At 33.5% G+C, this 17,824-nt stretch overlaps 1 protein-coding gene across 4 annotated transcripts in view; it reads left to right on the top strand.

Annotated features, from left to right (window-relative positions):
- FMN1 (formin 1) overlaps positions 1-17,824 on the top strand; it is a 191,366-nt gene that overhangs the window by 158,947 nt on the left and 14,595 nt on the right. For all 4 annotated transcript variants that reach the window (XM_035326848.1, XM_035326849.1, XM_035326846.1 and 1 more), the window contains 2 exons: positions 6,323-6,374; positions 9,737-9,886. In XM_035326848.1, the coding sequence (XP_035182739.1) occupies positions 6,323-6,374; positions 9,737-9,886 (202 nt within the window). The remainder of the gene's footprint in view (positions 1-6,322; positions 6,375-9,736; positions 9,887-17,824) is intronic.

Raw genomic sequence — 17,824 nt, 5'->3', positions numbered from 1 at the left:
TAAACGTTAATGAATCCATCTGGGAACTAACTCTAAAATACAGATCAATAATAGGCCAGGTTTCATTTGTTCCATTGCTCCCAGACCTCCTTGCTTAACTGACACCATAAAAGAAAGATCTGTTGATTTTAATATGCTGGAACAGAAAAAACTGTATTAGACATACAATGAAATAGTTACATTTACTTTCCAGGTTGTCTGTCAAATTTCAAGAGTTCATAAAGACAGCAAATTAGAAGTTAGTGACTAGCTAAAGAAAGCTACTCAAATTATACATATTAGAAAAGTCAGTTGCTTGAACTCTGTATATAGAACACTTAAGGTTTTGTGATAATTTTTTGCTGTTGTTATAAGACAAAAAAGCTCCTCCGTGAGAATGGTGAACTGTAGTGGAACAAATTGTAGTCATATTAAGTATGAATTTTTCAAATTTGAAATTGAATACCATCAAAATTAAATTGGAAAATGTCTTACACTACATACTCTCTCTTGTTTGCTATTTGAAGTCAATTCTTAAGTAATAAGATTTATTTTGTATGGAAATAATGCAGAAGTAACATCTAATAATGCAGAAATAGTAGAAACTTCAGTCCTTATGCATAGCTCTAGATACATAGATTTTTCATGAGTATATCTCTTCCTACAACAGAACAGACACATGCTTTAGGATTTCTGACACTGCATAGTTTGCTAAAATCTTTTAAATTTATTGGGAAAGTATTTCAATCATTAAAATGAAAAGCATAAGTGTCTGAAATAACTAAATTTATTTTTTTCTGTAAGCACCATTTCTGAGAACTTTTATGTCCTATGTAGCAATGCTTATGATGTGTTTTCTGAAAGCAAATGAACCATTCTGAAATTGCATTCAGTCTAAATGAAATCTAAAATTTTATCCCAATAGCATATGGTACAAAATTAGAAATTTCCTTATCTTTAGCAATTCCAAAACCCCAATTTCATTCTCAGTACTATACTTATTCTTGTCAATTGATCCATGTTTTCAAAATGTAGTACAGATTATGCTTTCTTTCCATTTTCTGATTTTACATTCTCTTGCATTCATATGTGTATGTCCACGAATATTTCGTTATTTGCACTTGATACCTGTTAATTTGTTTTAAAAAATCTATTCCTTTGATTTCATTCCTTTAAAATTCACATTTCAAGAAAGGAGATTTTGGCAGTGTCAGGTAATGAAATGCATTTTCATGTGTTACAGCATGCAGATTGTTCACTTACATAATTTGCAATGTATTTTAATGATTGCCTTTTTATGCAGCACCCTTTCTTTTTCTAGCCAGTAACATAACACTAATAATAAAAAGATTGAATGAATGTTGTGAACACTGCATGAGTTGTTAGCAACATATATGTGGTTCTGCTATTGTCATCTAATCAATAAAATCTCATACTGCATTGAAAACTACAGATTGTTTAACATGATAAATCAAGTGACTAAAAGCTTTGGCTATATTAATATATATATACATACACACACTTATACACACTCTTTTGGAGAGAAGAGTGCTTTCTGGTAGTGCTGTTAAAAGGGAAGAGAAAGGTCTCTTTTCCCTAGACTTCACACCTAGTGGATGTCTTGAATAAAGGGTTTCTTAAAAATGAAGTTTGCTTTGAAGGTTTCACTGGTAACAGTTCTACTGAAAGCAAAACCAAGGGAGACTAAATCCATCCTGCTGTAGAACCTGCAGTTCTTTATATTACTATAGTGTATAGGATTTTAAGCCTGTCTAGAATTTTGTACGAAAACAGAACATCTGTGTTTTTTTAATGATCCTCTCTAGTCTGTGTATCCATCTAGAAGGCCTTCTTTGTCCTTTTTTCTCACCCTGCACAGTCCTGGATTAAATACAGTTGTTAAGAAGTTTCCCTTTTATCACAGAATCATAGAATAGTTAGGGTTTGAAGGGACCTTAAAGATAATCTAATTCCAAACCCCCTGCCATGGGCAGGGACACCTCCCACTAGATCAGGTTGCTCAACAGCCCATCCAGCCTGACCTTAAACACTTTCAGGGATGGGTCAGATGATTGTACTTGAGCATGGAGACATATATGGCGTACTTCTTACTATAGAGTCTATAGACCTCAACATCTGATATCCAAGTATACCTGCAATGTATAATTTCGAAGAGATTTGGATCTGTTATCAAACAGATGGTGGCATGTCTTCATGCTTTAAAAAGACCAAGAAAATTAGAACGATTGTTGCTTGTTCTCCTTACCTCAGTAATGCCGCAGAATGTTACATTTGGCACTTTGGAAAGATAACCCAATCTGAGCTTCTCTGAGTATACACCTTTCTTCTTCAACCCTTCTTTAAAGGGCTAATATGTTTCTATCTTCACAAATTATGGGTGGGCTTCTTCCTTTGGCTCTCTTCTGGTCTAACTACTTAAGAGGTTTTAGTCTTGACTAATGATGAATGTGAGTTCTTGTGTGCCTAGGAAATGTCCTGTCTTTTGTCTCACTATCCAAGCTCTATAAAGTTCAGAGAGGAATATCATTAGGGGATTTGGTTTGGTTTTGCATGTTTAGGGTTGTTTCTTTTTGTTTTTGTTTCTTTTTTGTTTGTTTTTGCTTGTTTTCTGTGACTATGTCTTATCCCAGATTTTGTTTTAATGTAAGTGTGGTTGGTTGGAAAAGTCAGAAAAAAAATTCCTTACTTGGGAAAAAAAATAAATGAAATGCCTTGTTTTAGGGTAGCATTCCCCCTCCTCCCCTTCTTTCCCCCCAGAAAAACAAACAAAACTAATTCGCTAGTCTCTAAATGATCAAGAAACATATTTAACTCAGCCTTGAAATAAAAAACTAAGAGTTCTGATTTCTCTACCATTACTGCAAGTTCTCTGGTCATTCTCATAATTCTGAAGTTTCTCATTGCTCCAGAATGTTTGTAAAAGTTATAAAAGGTTATGCACAAGATCTTTTAAGTCTGAAAATAATAAGATACTGAAAAATTAAAAAGCTGTAATGGGTACAACTAATTCAGAAGATTTGCGTGAATTATTCTTCTTACATGCATTCATATACTTAGTATCAGAGAAAAATGCCAGAAGACTGGCATTCCACCCAGTGTTAAAAATTTTGACTAGCAGGCCAGGTGTAAGTCATAGTTTTACACAGTTGTGTCCACTCATTTTTCTTTCTTTGTCCTCCACTCTTAGAGCAAGCTGTCTCATCCTTCTGCTTCTGTCTTTTGTTTACTGGCTTTCTCCAGGTTTCAGTCTGTGTCACTATCCGATATTAACTTTCCTTTGTTCTTAGGGGAACTGTTTCTTAGTAGCCAGATGTATGAAGAGATCTTGGTTCTGTTGAAGCTGGGAGCTGCTATGCACTTATTAGAAGCATTAAAAATAAATACTTTCTCGTAATTTCTCAAGATATCATTTGGCATGCTGTTTTATCCTTAGCAAGTAGAATAGGTATCATAAATAAATAAAGTGGTTTTGTTTGTTTGTTTGTTTGTTTGTCTGGTTGTTGTTGTTTTTTTACCATTTCACTCTGGTACTGTTTCATTCTTAGAATTGTTACAGGATCATGACTCTTAAAATGCTTACTTCTGTATTTTAGTATAAAGAAGTTGCTAGAAATATCTCAGGTTCATAAGGCAAATTCATAAGATTGTACTCCATTTATTTTCTTATTCTTTTAGCTGGATACATATAGCAGGATGAATAAGGCCAGTTTTGTTATAGTTGTTCATATTGCAAAAGATTATTTTAACAGCATATTAGAGCTGCGTATTTTGTCAGTAGGTGTTTTCCTTTCAAAACTCCTGTCTGTAAAAAGATAAAAATTCTTCACTGATCCTGGTTTTCATATCTGTATTAGAAGAAAACATATTCATTAACATTGTCTGATAGTCATAAGATAGGGTCTGTGACTTTATTCAGTATCTTAACCAAATCCAAACGGAAGAGCATATTAAGAACCTGCATTTGGAGATGAGACTAGACAGCAAACTACACTTGGCAGTTCCCTTCATTTTCAAAGGCAGTCAAGCCTAATGACTGAGGGCAGACAGAAGGGTGTCACCTTACCAGATACAGTTTATGGTAAGTCATTTTGAATGACCCATGTGTAATCTGTACACATTACAAAATTGCAGATTAAAAAATCTGTGTTTTGCAATGTGCATCTACATCTCTATTGTGATTTGGCACAGTAGGATTGGATCTGTAGATTCAAATAACAGAGGCTAATGCCACTATATATACAACAGAGATTCAAGCTTTGGGTTAGATTTAATCTGAGGTGCACATCTCCACATCATGTGTTTCAAAACTGTCTTGAGTCTCAACATCTTAATTTCAAAGTAATGCTTTTAAATAGTTATTGGGTAGACATGATTATAGCTAAAGGTATGGAAAACAGTCATACATATAATACAGTTACTTTATTGCTTCCTCTTTTCCCTTGTATTGGTATGCAAACAAACACACTGTCATATTAATGTAAACTTTGCATGTTCTTTCCTAGAAGTCACACGTTTTTTCCAATTTCCGTAATAAATTAAAATGTCTTTCCTCTGTCTTCCCTTACTCTGCTCTTACGAGATTAAAAAACAGTAAGTGGGTTCTTACCACCTAACTACAAGTGTATAATCAAAGTGAGTTCTTACCACCTAACTATAAGTCTATAATCATGCTATCCTTGTTATTGTCTTCTTGCTTGCATGCAGTTGTATCAGAGAACTGAGGATACTGAATTTCTGCTGTAGCTCTGAATGTAGCTATGTGGGGATTTTGGTTTACTTAACATTTTTTGATCTCCTCAACAACCAGAAAGAAATTATTAGCATAGTCATAATGCATACAGTTTTATACATAGTTCAGATTTTAACCATCTTTGTTTTTCTATATGTAGTTAATCTTGTATCAGGATGAACTACCAGAATTCTCACATTTTCTACTTCTAATAATAAAAAAATATGTAAGAGCAGTGGAAATAATGAATTAAGTGTAGTAGATTAACTTTAGTTGAATTTCTCAGGAGCCTGAAACAAACACATAAAAGAGACCTGCTGTCACAGCTGTCTTGCCACCAACATTTGAGGTGGATAATACAATGGTATAGAATTCATTGTTTTCCTGACACAGGACACATAACATAGTTTCTACTTTTGCCATAATGAATAATCAAATAATTCACTTATAATTCAAATTCACTTATAATTCAAATAATTCACAAATAATTCAACACATTCACTCCATATGTGTGTAGAAATTAATTTGTTTTGTCCATGTGCAGCAGTGCTGTGAAGGAAACCATTTTTAAGTGATTTTAGCTTAGTATGGATCTCTGTGAACGCACCCTTGTCATGAAATTGGATCAGTGGCCTTGTATGAAAAAAAAGAAAAAAGTTTATAACTGTAACTGTATTCCAACCAGTGTATGCACTCCTGTAGGCTGAGCAGCATGAAGATACAGTTCTTCATTTTGTGTCATTACCATGTCTGAATTCTGTTTGTATTAACTTTTGCACTTAAAGAATTTTTTGCATTATGGAATAGGAGTAACTTCATCACTTCAGTAATTTGTTTACATATGTAGTATTCTGCTGCAGCTAAATTGGCTATACTGTATATGAAATTAAGAAGAATTGATCAACATTTTTGGAAAAAAAATATGCTTTTGCTTGAGTATCCAGCTCAGGAAACATTTTCAAAAGCAGAGAATGCCCATCCTTTGAAAACTGAATCCCTTTAAGTAGTTCATGTCAGCACTCTGTAGCAGAGGGGTTCACATTCACTGACTGTATTTCAAACTCTTGGCTTCTTTTTCAAAAAAATGATGTACATACCATACATTTAAAACTTAGTACATGTGTTTTTATTTACCAACTTCCTGAACAAAATGTGATAGCTATATGGAACACTTGGTGTTAACTATGTTCAGTACCTGTTCATCAACTTTCAATTATTAGCGCTGCAAAAATGGATTTAAATATGTAAGTTTTTGCAGCAAAAAAAGGAATATACAGCAATTTAATGATTTTTTTTTTTTTTAATCTGAAACTCAAGTCTAATTATTTGGTTTTTATTTTGATAAACATCTATTTCTATATATTATAGTATCAGATTTTAAATGGCTTTTAAAATCCGATACACCTTATTGCTACATTAAAAAGTATACATTTAGGTACAAGAAATAAAAAATGAAAATTAGTATTTTTGTACCACTTTTATTATATTTAGGGTACAACCTATCCAATTTTGAATGTAAGAAATGTTAAATATGTAGGATCTCTAAAACATTACAGGAGTAATTTATATATTTGAAATATTTTTCATTGGCAGCTAAAGAAGAACGTAAAAAAGAAGAGAGCAGTTTGGAAAATGCACAAAAATAGTAAGTTTTTTGCTTGTGTTTTCTAAGAGTTTATTTTTGGTCAAATTGATCTAGGAATTATAGTAAATAGAGAAAAGCATCTGTACTTCAAAGAAGAAATGTACTTTCTGAAAATTTCTTATGAAGGCTTCCAGGAAAGAGTTCAGTTGAATTTTTACCCAGTCTTCTGTTTGAGGTTTTAATTGTTGTCAACATTTAATTGAATCAAAGTCTTACAGAATATTGTAATAACTGATTAACTGCTTAATGTAGTAAAAGTATGTTTCAGTGTCATAGAATCTTTTCATCACCTAAGCTATTGAATGCAGTTTACTAAGAAGCCAATGAAATCTAAATGTTTTTGTTGCCTGAACATCTATTCCTTACTTAGGCCTGAGGAGGCAACATATGGGAAGAAGTAAGATAAGATGATTTATGGATAGATAATAAAATACTTAATAAATCAATATTTATAATACATACTGCTTACCATGTTATATTTTTATGAGATTGAAGTATTTGCTTTTAACCTTATTTGTGTTAGCTGTGGAACTCTTTATATCAATGAAGGTAATTTTAGTTGTTAAAACTTGTAGTTGTAGAGATATCACATATCTATATGAAAAATACTAACTACAGTATTTTCTTTATGTTTAATTTCTATATTCCTACTTTTTGCGATTGTTTTGCTCTATTCATATAAAATGTAAACCAGCTGTAAGACAGTTTAAAGAAAAGCTTACAAAACAATTTTTGCTTTGTTTGAAGGGCATCCATATAAAGAGTAATAAATAAGGTTTCTTAATCTGAAAATTAGAAAAAGTAGTTTTCTACATCATAATGTATATGGTCATATGTTCAATTAAATCGGTTTTTAACTTCAATGAATATTTATTCTTCATGGTCTAAAGGTAGATTTGTTGCAGTCTGTATTTTTATGTTAGATTTCTGAGCCCTGAGTGACGTGACCTAACCGAGAGACCCAGATTAGTCTTCTGAGACAATTAGAAGAGAGAGAGACACCTCCCAACCTCAATTCAAGTCTTAGGTGAACTGTTACCATTTGCTGCACAAGGTGGCAGAAAATTGGCAGAACTGTTGACTAACTTTAGCTGGCTAGGCTCTTTACTTTCTGCTTAGCTCCGAACTTTCCTTCTCTGGCACAGTTGCTCTAATGTTCTAGCTTTGTAGCCTTTCTAGAGCAGAGTAGACACTCAAGGGTGCAAAAGTACGCTTAATTTGCAGTTGACTTAAGGAATTCATTGTCTGATAAAGAGTTTGGGTTTCACAAATGCTACCTAAATGTTAAGTATTTTAAGTTACTGATAAAAAGATCTGTTGCTCCTAAAAGTCAGAAAGCGGCACAGGAAGCTAGAGCAAGCTCAATGAAAGCAAAACAGTGCTACTTGAGGAACATCTGAAGATGAAACACAGAGAGGGGCAGAGGAGGAAAGAGAGGGTGTAGAAGAATTCAGAATTCAGGACAGCTATAGTTGGAACAGTGAAGGTTTCAGTTAGGAAAGAAGAAGAGATCATGATGTTAATAGGGCTGCTGTTATCTGAAGCAAAACTGCAAAGAAAGATTCTGGTCCTACTGTCCTCAACTGTCCTAGTCAAGCTGTATGAACAGGTGAGGAATACTTTGCCAGCTGAGTGTAATGGAGATGAAAATCACCTTCACCCTGTCCAGTAGAGGTGAACTGTTTTAACCATATGAAGGCATTTTGTATTTTTAGTGTTTGAAATCCCAAAATGGTTATCACAGACATTGAAAGCTGTATTAGCTTATTTATTTATTTATTTATTTATTTATTTACTTTCTCCTGGTAGTGTCGCTACAGGACCTTTCAACTTGTAATGTTATGGGCTTATTCGTACTCATTTCACTGTCATTCCTTTACCATTGATTAGCAATTAACTTTAAATATATTTTCATGTCTCATGCAAAACCTGTGCAAGAAAATTAAAGGTTATTATGTACAAGGATTTAAAAAACTATCAGCAATACGGGATATTCTCCAACACATCCTAGTTGTATGAGTCTTTAAAGAATCAACCAGCAGAGCATATGGCTAGTGTAGTTCAAGTCTGACCTTCCTTACTTTGTAAAGCAGCTGGAGTAATTTTTTTTTTTTTTTTGGGGGGGGGGGAACAACTTCTCTGTCTTTGGATAGTTACTTTGTATTCTTGAAGCCTAGCTAATACTTGATGCTGACCTTGGCAAGTCCATATAAAAACATACAATGGACTATGCAAATACATGTGGAAGTTAAGAAAGAAGTATTTCCTCAAGCTGCATCTGTTGTTCAAGTGACATCTGTTTCATAGTTGAGAGACTCCTAACAGATCTTTCAAATACCTCTTATTTATTTTATTTTCAATATTTACACTTCCTGTATTTTAGATTTAGGACCTACTGGCAGCTATAATGAATATAATTTTCCTTTGTTTAAGTAAGTTTGTTTTAAGAAAAATTGATTATCTTGAAATATGTTGTTACCTTTATTTTTAAATTATAGCATTAGTTTTAGTAAGTTTCACCAACTTTTACAGGATTGTGACATGCACTTTGCAGAGAAAAGTGATTCAACCTTTACAAAAATGAACATACTATTTTGTTTTGTTTAGATCAGTCTCCACGTACTATCGCTAGTAATGTGAATTGCTTCATTTTATCTTACAAAGCAATGTCATAAAAGCAGTTAAAATGCCATCAGAAGTATCTTCTGTAATAAAAGGCTACTTTGAAAATATTCAGCTGTATAACAATACTGTATCCACACTATAAAATAAAATGGCATTACAATATTGGCAATGTATTTTAATAAAATTAATTGCTGTTATCTGCTTATTTACACACTTTTAAGGAGATTTATTTTCTCTAAGAGCTTTGCAAAATGATTATTGGCACTGACTGTGGCTTTTTTTTGCTGCTACTCAGAATTCTCCCTAACTACTTGAAAGTTATTTCTAGCCTAACCTGGAGATTTTTTATTGACTTGGCATATGACTCTTCCGTAGTACTTCAGTAATGATAAATGGCAAAACAAGTTCTCTATGGAGCGTTGCAGAATAAAATTAAAGACATAGATATAATATAGCATTTCCTTTAATACAGTAAATCCAGGTTTTATTTTTAAAATTGGTTTGACTATGTGACATGTCTATATGATGGCTCGTGCATCTGTAAGTTGACCTCCTAGGAGTGAGGTAGGTGTTGGAAGGTTAGTTATACTCAGCATGAATTGCTGCTATGATTTCCAAGGCTAAGGGGAAGTTACGGTAATTACCAGCCTTGACTACTGAATCAGGAACCAGTCCTCAGAGAAACTGTTTCCCCCGTGGGCTTACCTGTTGACAGTTTCTTTTCCTCCCCATCATAGCTTTGAAGAAACAGTGGAATACTTTGGGATAAAGCCAAAGCCTGGCGAGAAGGAGATCACACCAAACTATGTTTTCACGGTGTGGTACGAATTCTGCAGTGACTTCAAGACCATTTGGAAACGAGAGAGCAAAAGCATTTCCAAGGAGCGGTAAGGTTCTAATAAAGTCATTAATACCATTTTAGATGTCTGGGAAACTGTTCCTTCTCAAACCCAACAAATTATACTCCTATATTTCACAGGCGTCATTGTTTTCTTTCAGATCTAATGGACATCAAGGAAAGATTATTCCCTCAGGGTGCGTAGGAAAATTCACCAAAGGCATGCTGTCCCCACAAAAAGATAAACACATATAATCTGATAAATTACACTTTTGTAACCCCTTCCAATTACTAGCTAGTAAAATGAAAGGGGAGCTGTGCTAATTTGTAACAGATTGCTTCTCTGTGCATTTTCATGTTGAACTAGCCTAAATGAGGCGATATTGCTGTCGCAGACAGTACAGACAAATAAAAGTGAATGCTTTTCCAGTTAATATACTGCACTTGCATCAAAGGGAAGCCCCAGAGATTCAGGCCACACTTAGCACTGTGTTGAAGCCCCACACTGGATTTACAGCACCACTTCTGACTTTCGGTGTCCTGCTGAGGACATCAAACTACTTGCCGCTAGATCTCACCACAGACTCCTGATTTTATTAGTTAGAGTAAAATATATATATATATAAACCTTTCAATTATTTGCTTGATTTTCTTAAAGAAGCTAAAAATCTTTTACAAACAAAAAACACTTAAACTACAAATGAACCATGTTTACCATATCTCAATTCATCTGAAAAGACCTAAAAAGTGCTATGGTGGTCATGCTTTGGAAAAGAATGGATTAATCACTTTCAGATGAAATATAAATCCAGGTGTGTATTCCAAAGTGACAGAGATTTGAAAGAAAAACTCTCTTAAAAAGTCTTAGCAAAAGTAGTAAAGTTATTTGCACTTACATTTTCCTTTTTGCTCCACATCAGTGGGGCTTCTAGATGTGTGTAAATGTAGATTTTTAAAGGACAAGATGTAGAAATTTTAAATTCCCAATTGTCAACATTATGGACATTGTTTTGCAGATGTTACAGGTTTTAGACACTTGAAAGTTGTAGCTTTTTGTGTTGTCTCCTTTATGCTTCTGTTGGTTTTTGAAGCTGACAACTGTGAACATTTATGGAGAATCTTTTATTCCTTTGTGGCTAGTTCAATACACAAGTTTGTTTTACACATTAAAAACCATGTAAAATAAGTAGCCACCAAGCAGATAACTATAATCATGCTTAAGGATCAGCTCAGGTATATACTTTTCCATGATTCGTTACTTATTTTTGTTCCATAAATAATTGGTCATAAATAGCTGTATCCATAGATACAAATTAACATCCAAGAAAGAAAAAAGTCCCGATCATACATCCATTCTTTTTTCTGTAGTTAGCACCTTGATGGTGGGATACAATGATCCCTTCAGAGAAATTGATTTAAAGTCCCTCGTAAATGTTTTAATGCTATATTGGAAATCGTAACAAAACACAGTTTCTTAAAACGATATTCAAGAGATCTTTGTTTCTAAGTAAACTACTATGTTCTGTGCTTTCCTACTGGGATGAGATGAGAACTTCTTGTTGTTTAATGACAATTTAAATAAAATGTAAAAGTCCAAATGTAACTAATATTTCAGCAGTTCCTTTAATATATACCTTTAGTCCTATTCATAAATGTAAATCAGTTATCAGTAGAATGCAGAGTGCCGGTTAGTATATTTCTTCAAAGTAGTGATACTTTCTGGATTATATAGACTTTTTTTCAGAGTTCACTTCAAATCATTTTTGTAAAGTTTCATTAATGTTGAAAGAACAATGCATTGTCCTTTACACTCAAAATCTGGGTGATTCATTGAGACGATGTGCTGCTGAAATGGGGAGCCTTTTGTAATAAGTAAATTAGAGTGTCAGAAGAGCTGTTTTCATTATCCTGAATTGCTTTGTAATGTACTACTGAAAAGAACATCATGAAATCAGTAAATTAGAGTGATGGGAAAACTATCTTAATCATTTGAAAATGTCCTGTGAAGTCACGACCTTTTTAGGTTTCTGTTTTATGAAGTATGAGACTAACAGTTGATGAACTGCTGTCCAAGAAATTTTGAAAGAAAGCTAAGAGTCATTGTGCACATTGGTAACTAAAAACCTTAGTATGACAGGAATGGACAGCTGTCTTCCTTAACTGGCTAATTAATTGGATTCACTATTTGTTTTGCATTTTTAGAGATTGTAATTAAAAAAAAAAATAATTAAAAAATCAACCAATTATTTTGTTGTGAAGGAAATTTTAAAGAGGAATAATGGAAGTATAAGTCAATATTTTCAATCTTGGGTTCTGAAACTGAAGTATTGATATCCTTATGTAATTACTTTTACAGTTACCTTACCCTTCAAATTTCAGGATGAGCTGCAGAAGGATAAATTAGATCTGAATTAGACTAGGCATGTAGATACCTAAATATAGATTTCATTGTTGATATTTATAGGTTTATGTTAACATTGGGTTTTAATTTCTCTCATTAAATACAGCTCAGAAAATTAAAACATTAATTATAGTATGTACCATTATGCCATACCAAATCTATCATTAAAAACATATTAGCTTAAAATTCATAGTAGTGAAACTAAATCAAAAGATGTATTCCAAAATTAAAATTTTATGCTGAAAACAAGCTTTTTCAACTTTGGGTTGCATAACAGAAACTTTAGAATATCTGAATTTCATGAAAAGAGGATACAAGCTTTAAGAAAATGACAACCTCAGCTGCAAGAGTCTGTTTTGTCTAAAATCTACTTGGCTCCTAAATGTAACACAACTGTAGAAATCTAATTAGATTTCTATGAGGCTTTTTTGTAAAGTAAGGGAAACACTTTAACTGAGCTGCCCTGCACTTAACCTACCATGAAAATAAATTAGCTGCCTGCAAGATATAGTTGAATCATTGTCTCTTTCCTGGACAAAATTTGCACACCATTTAGAAAAGCAAGACAGAATTACAGATAGCTAACAAACTTAGATAGATACAATAAATAAATGACTGTAGAGATAAAATGAATAAAATTTGAAAGGAGATAAGGGAACTTTTTAAATTAGTGTATGTGTGCATTCAGGTACATCAAGTTTTTTGCCTTCTTCTGTTTATGAAGTTTTGAGATGCTAACCAAACTGAAGACTAAAATGAAGGTATTTTTTTTGGCAACAGTGCACTTATACCATGGTAGATTGCATATAATTCCAGTCGCACTTCCTTTTTTTAGACTATTAATTTTATTTTCAAGTGGGTATATCTGTGCATTCAGAATCAAACGTGTATTAATAACAACTTGAATATGTTTAATTTATGTGAATGCCTACCCATAAATTTATTAAAGCATTCAAGATCTGCTAAAGTATATTTAAAGAGAATATTTTAGACAAGTCTGAATGTAGGGAAAAAGTATAAATATAGAAAAAATACAAAGTAGTTTGTAGTGACTATTTTCATCACAAAATGTGATTGTGTGTTTTGCGGAATAAGTGTGACAAGGATTGACATTATGTTTATGCTTTACATATGAAATACGTATATATGAAAGGAATTATTGCTGTTAATTTTTCTCACTTCTTACAGTGTACATACCATGTATCTTACACAAAGGTAAGATTACAGCATAGTTGCCATACTGGATTAAGCCATTTCATTCAGATAGAACATATATACAAATTTTGTAGCAAAACAAATTTCATTGTTCTTGAATTTTATCTCTGTCACAAAGCATGTCAATGGTCTCAGCTTAATCTTGTGGAAAAAGCTATTGTGACTTTTTTTAGCACAAAAGCAGTAACTGGTTCAAAAAGCAGAAGGTCTGAAAGTAGCAGTGTAAGTTGCTCATATTAAAGAGGAAAATGTCTGAACAGTAAGTAAGACACTGAACAGTGCCCAGTAAATATTTGTTTATTACAGTAAGTTGGAGTTGGCTATACTTTTCTCCTTTCTTTTCCGGTGTTAATTTACTAAATACAGAATGAGTTGTATTGGTTGGCTCCCTGTTTCTTAACATGAAGAGAGTAAGTTTGGGGAGTTCTTGTTTGTAACACCACATGATCACAAGACATACCCTGTGAATTGCAAAAGCTCATAAAAATGCTGGCCAACAGAATATTTATAATCTTTAACCATCAAGTAAGTTAATCTATGAGGCTATTTTGCACCTTAGAAATGACTGAAATTTGACAGAAACATTTGCCACAGAAGAACTAGTGAATTGTATTTTCATTTTCAATATTACAGTGACCAAGGAGGAAAAAAAATCTTTGGTTCAAGATGTTATACAAGTTTTAGATGACCAAATTTACTTTATAACTTGATTTTAAAAGAGAATTTCCATAACTGTATCTTCTAGAAATGGGGAAATTTTACCTAAGGCTGTGTTATACAGTTGTAGTGCCAATGCTTCTAACGTAATCATAACCTTCCTATCTTATCATAGTACCTATCATGATTTTCTGCGCATGCACACAACTCGATGACATGGAATGGGGAAATTAATGAAAATCATAATATTATAGCATATAGCATTATAAGCATAACAATGAAAAGCATAAAACATTATACAGGTACTTGGAATAAGAAAATGCATAAGCCACATGAAATTCCAATGACATTACAAATATTAGGTAATTACTTGATAAAAAATGTGTGCATGAGTTACAAAATCAAGTTGTTATTCTTTAGAAAAAAAAAAAAGTAATTGAAAAATACCAAAAATTCTAAGGCACCAGAGCCAAAATTAAGCAATAAAGGTTTACCATGTATCTGAAGATGGCAGCTAGAACCTGATTTAAAATGCTGGCATTAGAGGCTGTGGCTGCATGAACCAAAGTGATTTGGGTACTAATGGGGTACTAACGCTTGTACTTAAAGGTCTGCATATCTTGCACATATTAATGTGTTTTTAGTGGGAAAGTAATTAAACCTGTTGTTTTCAATAATGTGTTGCTTTAGTGTAACCTATAGTATCTCACAGATGGTAACATCCTGTCTGGAACCTCTAAAGAGTACAAATCTTTCATTCATATATTTTGTTGATGCTTACACATTATATAATCACTGTAGTGCAATAACATTAATGCCATATATATTTCAGAGTAGTTTTGGAATCTGGCCTACCAAGTTGGAGGTGATAGGTTAAATATTGCTGAGCAGTGGTAAGTCTGGGACACCTCTCTGTGTTCTTATCTCAAAGGGAGAAATGCTAAGCAGTCTCCCATCAGTGCCAGGATAGTCATATTCTTTCTTTCTCTATCCTTTTTTTTTTTTTTTTTTTTTTGCCAGTTTTCGCTTCCTCAAAACGTTTATCTATTGAATGTCATGTATCTGACACCTAAGACAATGAATAAAAAAAGGTGAGAATGCGGATTTGCAGCTGTTTTGCTCAAAGTGTACTATGGCAGAACACACTGTACTGAGCATTAGTCCAACTCTGCAAAAAAAGGGCATCATCCAGCTATGATAAAATCTGCTTATCTGGTTGAGGGAAGAAAAAAGGAAAATGTGGCTACATTCTATAAGCATTGAGTAGAAACTGGGTGGCCAATGTAGCCTTTTTTCTGTATGAGAAAGGCAGAGTTGAAGTAGCTGATGAATTGCAACATGAATTAATAAAAAGTTGTACCAAATTGTTTAGCAATGCAGACAGAGAAAAAAAAAAAAAAAAAAAAAAAAAGGAAGATTTTACACACTTCTGAGTTTAAAGTATAGCTACAGGACAAATCAATGAGACAATTATGATTTACAGGCCTGTGTGGCAAAGCAGAAATGTCTAGTTTCCATACAGCAGATCTGGCAAGGTGCTGCCTTAAGGCTCTTGCTCTTGGAAAGAAAAGCAGTGTTTCTTTTTAAGTGTTATTAGGGAACAAATGTAGAACAAAACGGAAAACATTACTGAATCATTATATAAATCTACAGTTATCTATGTGTAGTTCTGCTCCCTTCCTTTCCAGCAGGATATGGAGAGAGAAGAGTAAGAATGATCAGGTAAAGAACAGATTCTGCATAAGGAACTGTTTAAAGTGGGATTTATAGGCTTGGAAAAGAACCTAATGAAAAGGATACAATAGAGAACTGTACAGGCATGAAGGGCAAATGGGAAATAGTCATTACATACCTCATCTAATACTACAGTTGAAAAGCATCAAATGAAACTGGCAAGTGACCGGTGCAAGCCAAATGCAATGATGCATCTTTACAGTAGGCATACTTAATCTGTTGAACACATTGTCACCAGATGTCCCAGGTGTCAAAAGTTTGCATTGCTTCTGAATGGTGACACTACAAATTCATATTAGAAAAATCTATGAAGGACTGTTAAATGTGAAAAGAGTTTCCAGCTGCAAAAGTATTCTGGGGATTATCACTGAATGCTTTGGCTGTCCTTACATGCTCCTAGGTATTTGCTAGTACGCAGCTCAAATGGACTGAAGTGCATTTTTAATCTGACCTGTTTAAGCCTTTTTTGGCCTATTGTTTCATTTTTCTTTAGCACCAGCTTTCATAAAGGCATAGGATTAGATTTTTTTTTTCTTGTGATTACAGAGCTGAAATTTCTCACCTGTAAACAGATAATCAAAATACTGTCAGTAGATTTAGAAAAAAAAATAGAAGCAAACCAAGTATGTTAGCAATTTGAGGTTTTGGACACAAATTCCACTAAGAACATACATTTTGCTATGTATGTATTAAATTAGTTAACACTTATTCTAAATACAATTTAAAGATTTGATCAATAATGATGAAGTTCTTTTCAGAAGGCTTGACTGAAAGTTTGAATGGCCAGTTGTGTTGTACAATACAATAATAGAAGTGGACAATGTTAAAACTTCAAAGTCTGTTAGAAGGCTCCTGATTGTGAAGCTAACCAAGGACTCCATCAAATAATCTGCCAGGCCAGGTAATAGACAGGCATCTATCTTCCATAATTTTAAGACTGAAATGTAGGCTGCCATGTTTTATGGGCTTACAGTGTTTTCAGGAAGCTGTGCTGTTACTTAAGGATTAGTTTATGGTCTGCATGAAGAAATTATCATATGACTGAGAGCAGTAAGGCAATGTAACATGTGAAAGGTATTTGAGCTATGGGGATATTTCTTAGTCTCTCATAGGGAGTCACTGTTTAGCTGTGTTTAAGGATATGAGGTGGGTATGCAGCTTGGCTCTAGGTTGAACACTTGATGTTGTCCATAGCTGCCCCTGCTTGTTCATCTCCACCCATATCAGAAGATTTGAATTGCACAACAATTCCTGTGCCAGCACTGTCTTATGGGAGAATTTTGAACTTTAAGTCATGGAAAGCTCAAGTGGAGTGATGATTCCAAGCTATTTCATAACCCTCAGCTATCCACATAATCCACCAGCTGCAGGGAAGGAGCTATAGCAGCAAGGAGAATGGATTATTCCAGAACATCAAGAGTTGAGAGAGGAACAGATAATTTTGTCTGTCTTCACACACCAGTAAGGGTTGAACATACCTGAGTAGCAATTGGCTTGCTTAGAAGGGATTTTATGTATCCTGACTGTGGGCTTTGGAGCAAAGAAAGGGCCAGCTCACACCTTCTGCTGTCTGACTCAATGAGAAGCACAGGTGAAAAAGACAAGAGTTTATCTGCTTAGATCCTATTGATCAAAGTTTGATCATATTTTTGCCTGTAAGGAGGAAAACTATTTTCTTGAACTTATGAGGGAGATATTTTATAAATACAAGCTTATATATAAGTTCACTATGTTCCCAGTTACAAACTAAATTTAAATATATATATATATATGTTTTTATTTCTCACTTATATCTTCTAATTTAGGAAGCCTGATTTCCATCCAGTTTCCAGGGTAAGCCAGTACCTGCCACATACAGACAGGAAAAAAATAAATTATATTCACACTGATTATAGTAAAGATCCATACACAATATTGGACTCATGATTCCCCTAATTAAAAATACGTTTTGATCACTTCATTCAGTTTTGTTTTCCATAT

Source organism: Oxyura jamaicensis, chromosome 5, assembly GCF_011077185.1.
Source record: "Oxyura jamaicensis isolate SHBP4307 breed ruddy duck chromosome 5, BPBGC_Ojam_1.0, whole genome shotgun sequence".
Classification (NCBI taxonomy): Eukaryota; Metazoa; Chordata; class Aves; order Anseriformes; family Anatidae; genus Oxyura; species Oxyura jamaicensis.
Note: the sequence above shows the minus strand (reverse complement) of the source record. Positions and strands in the feature narration are given on the sequence as shown.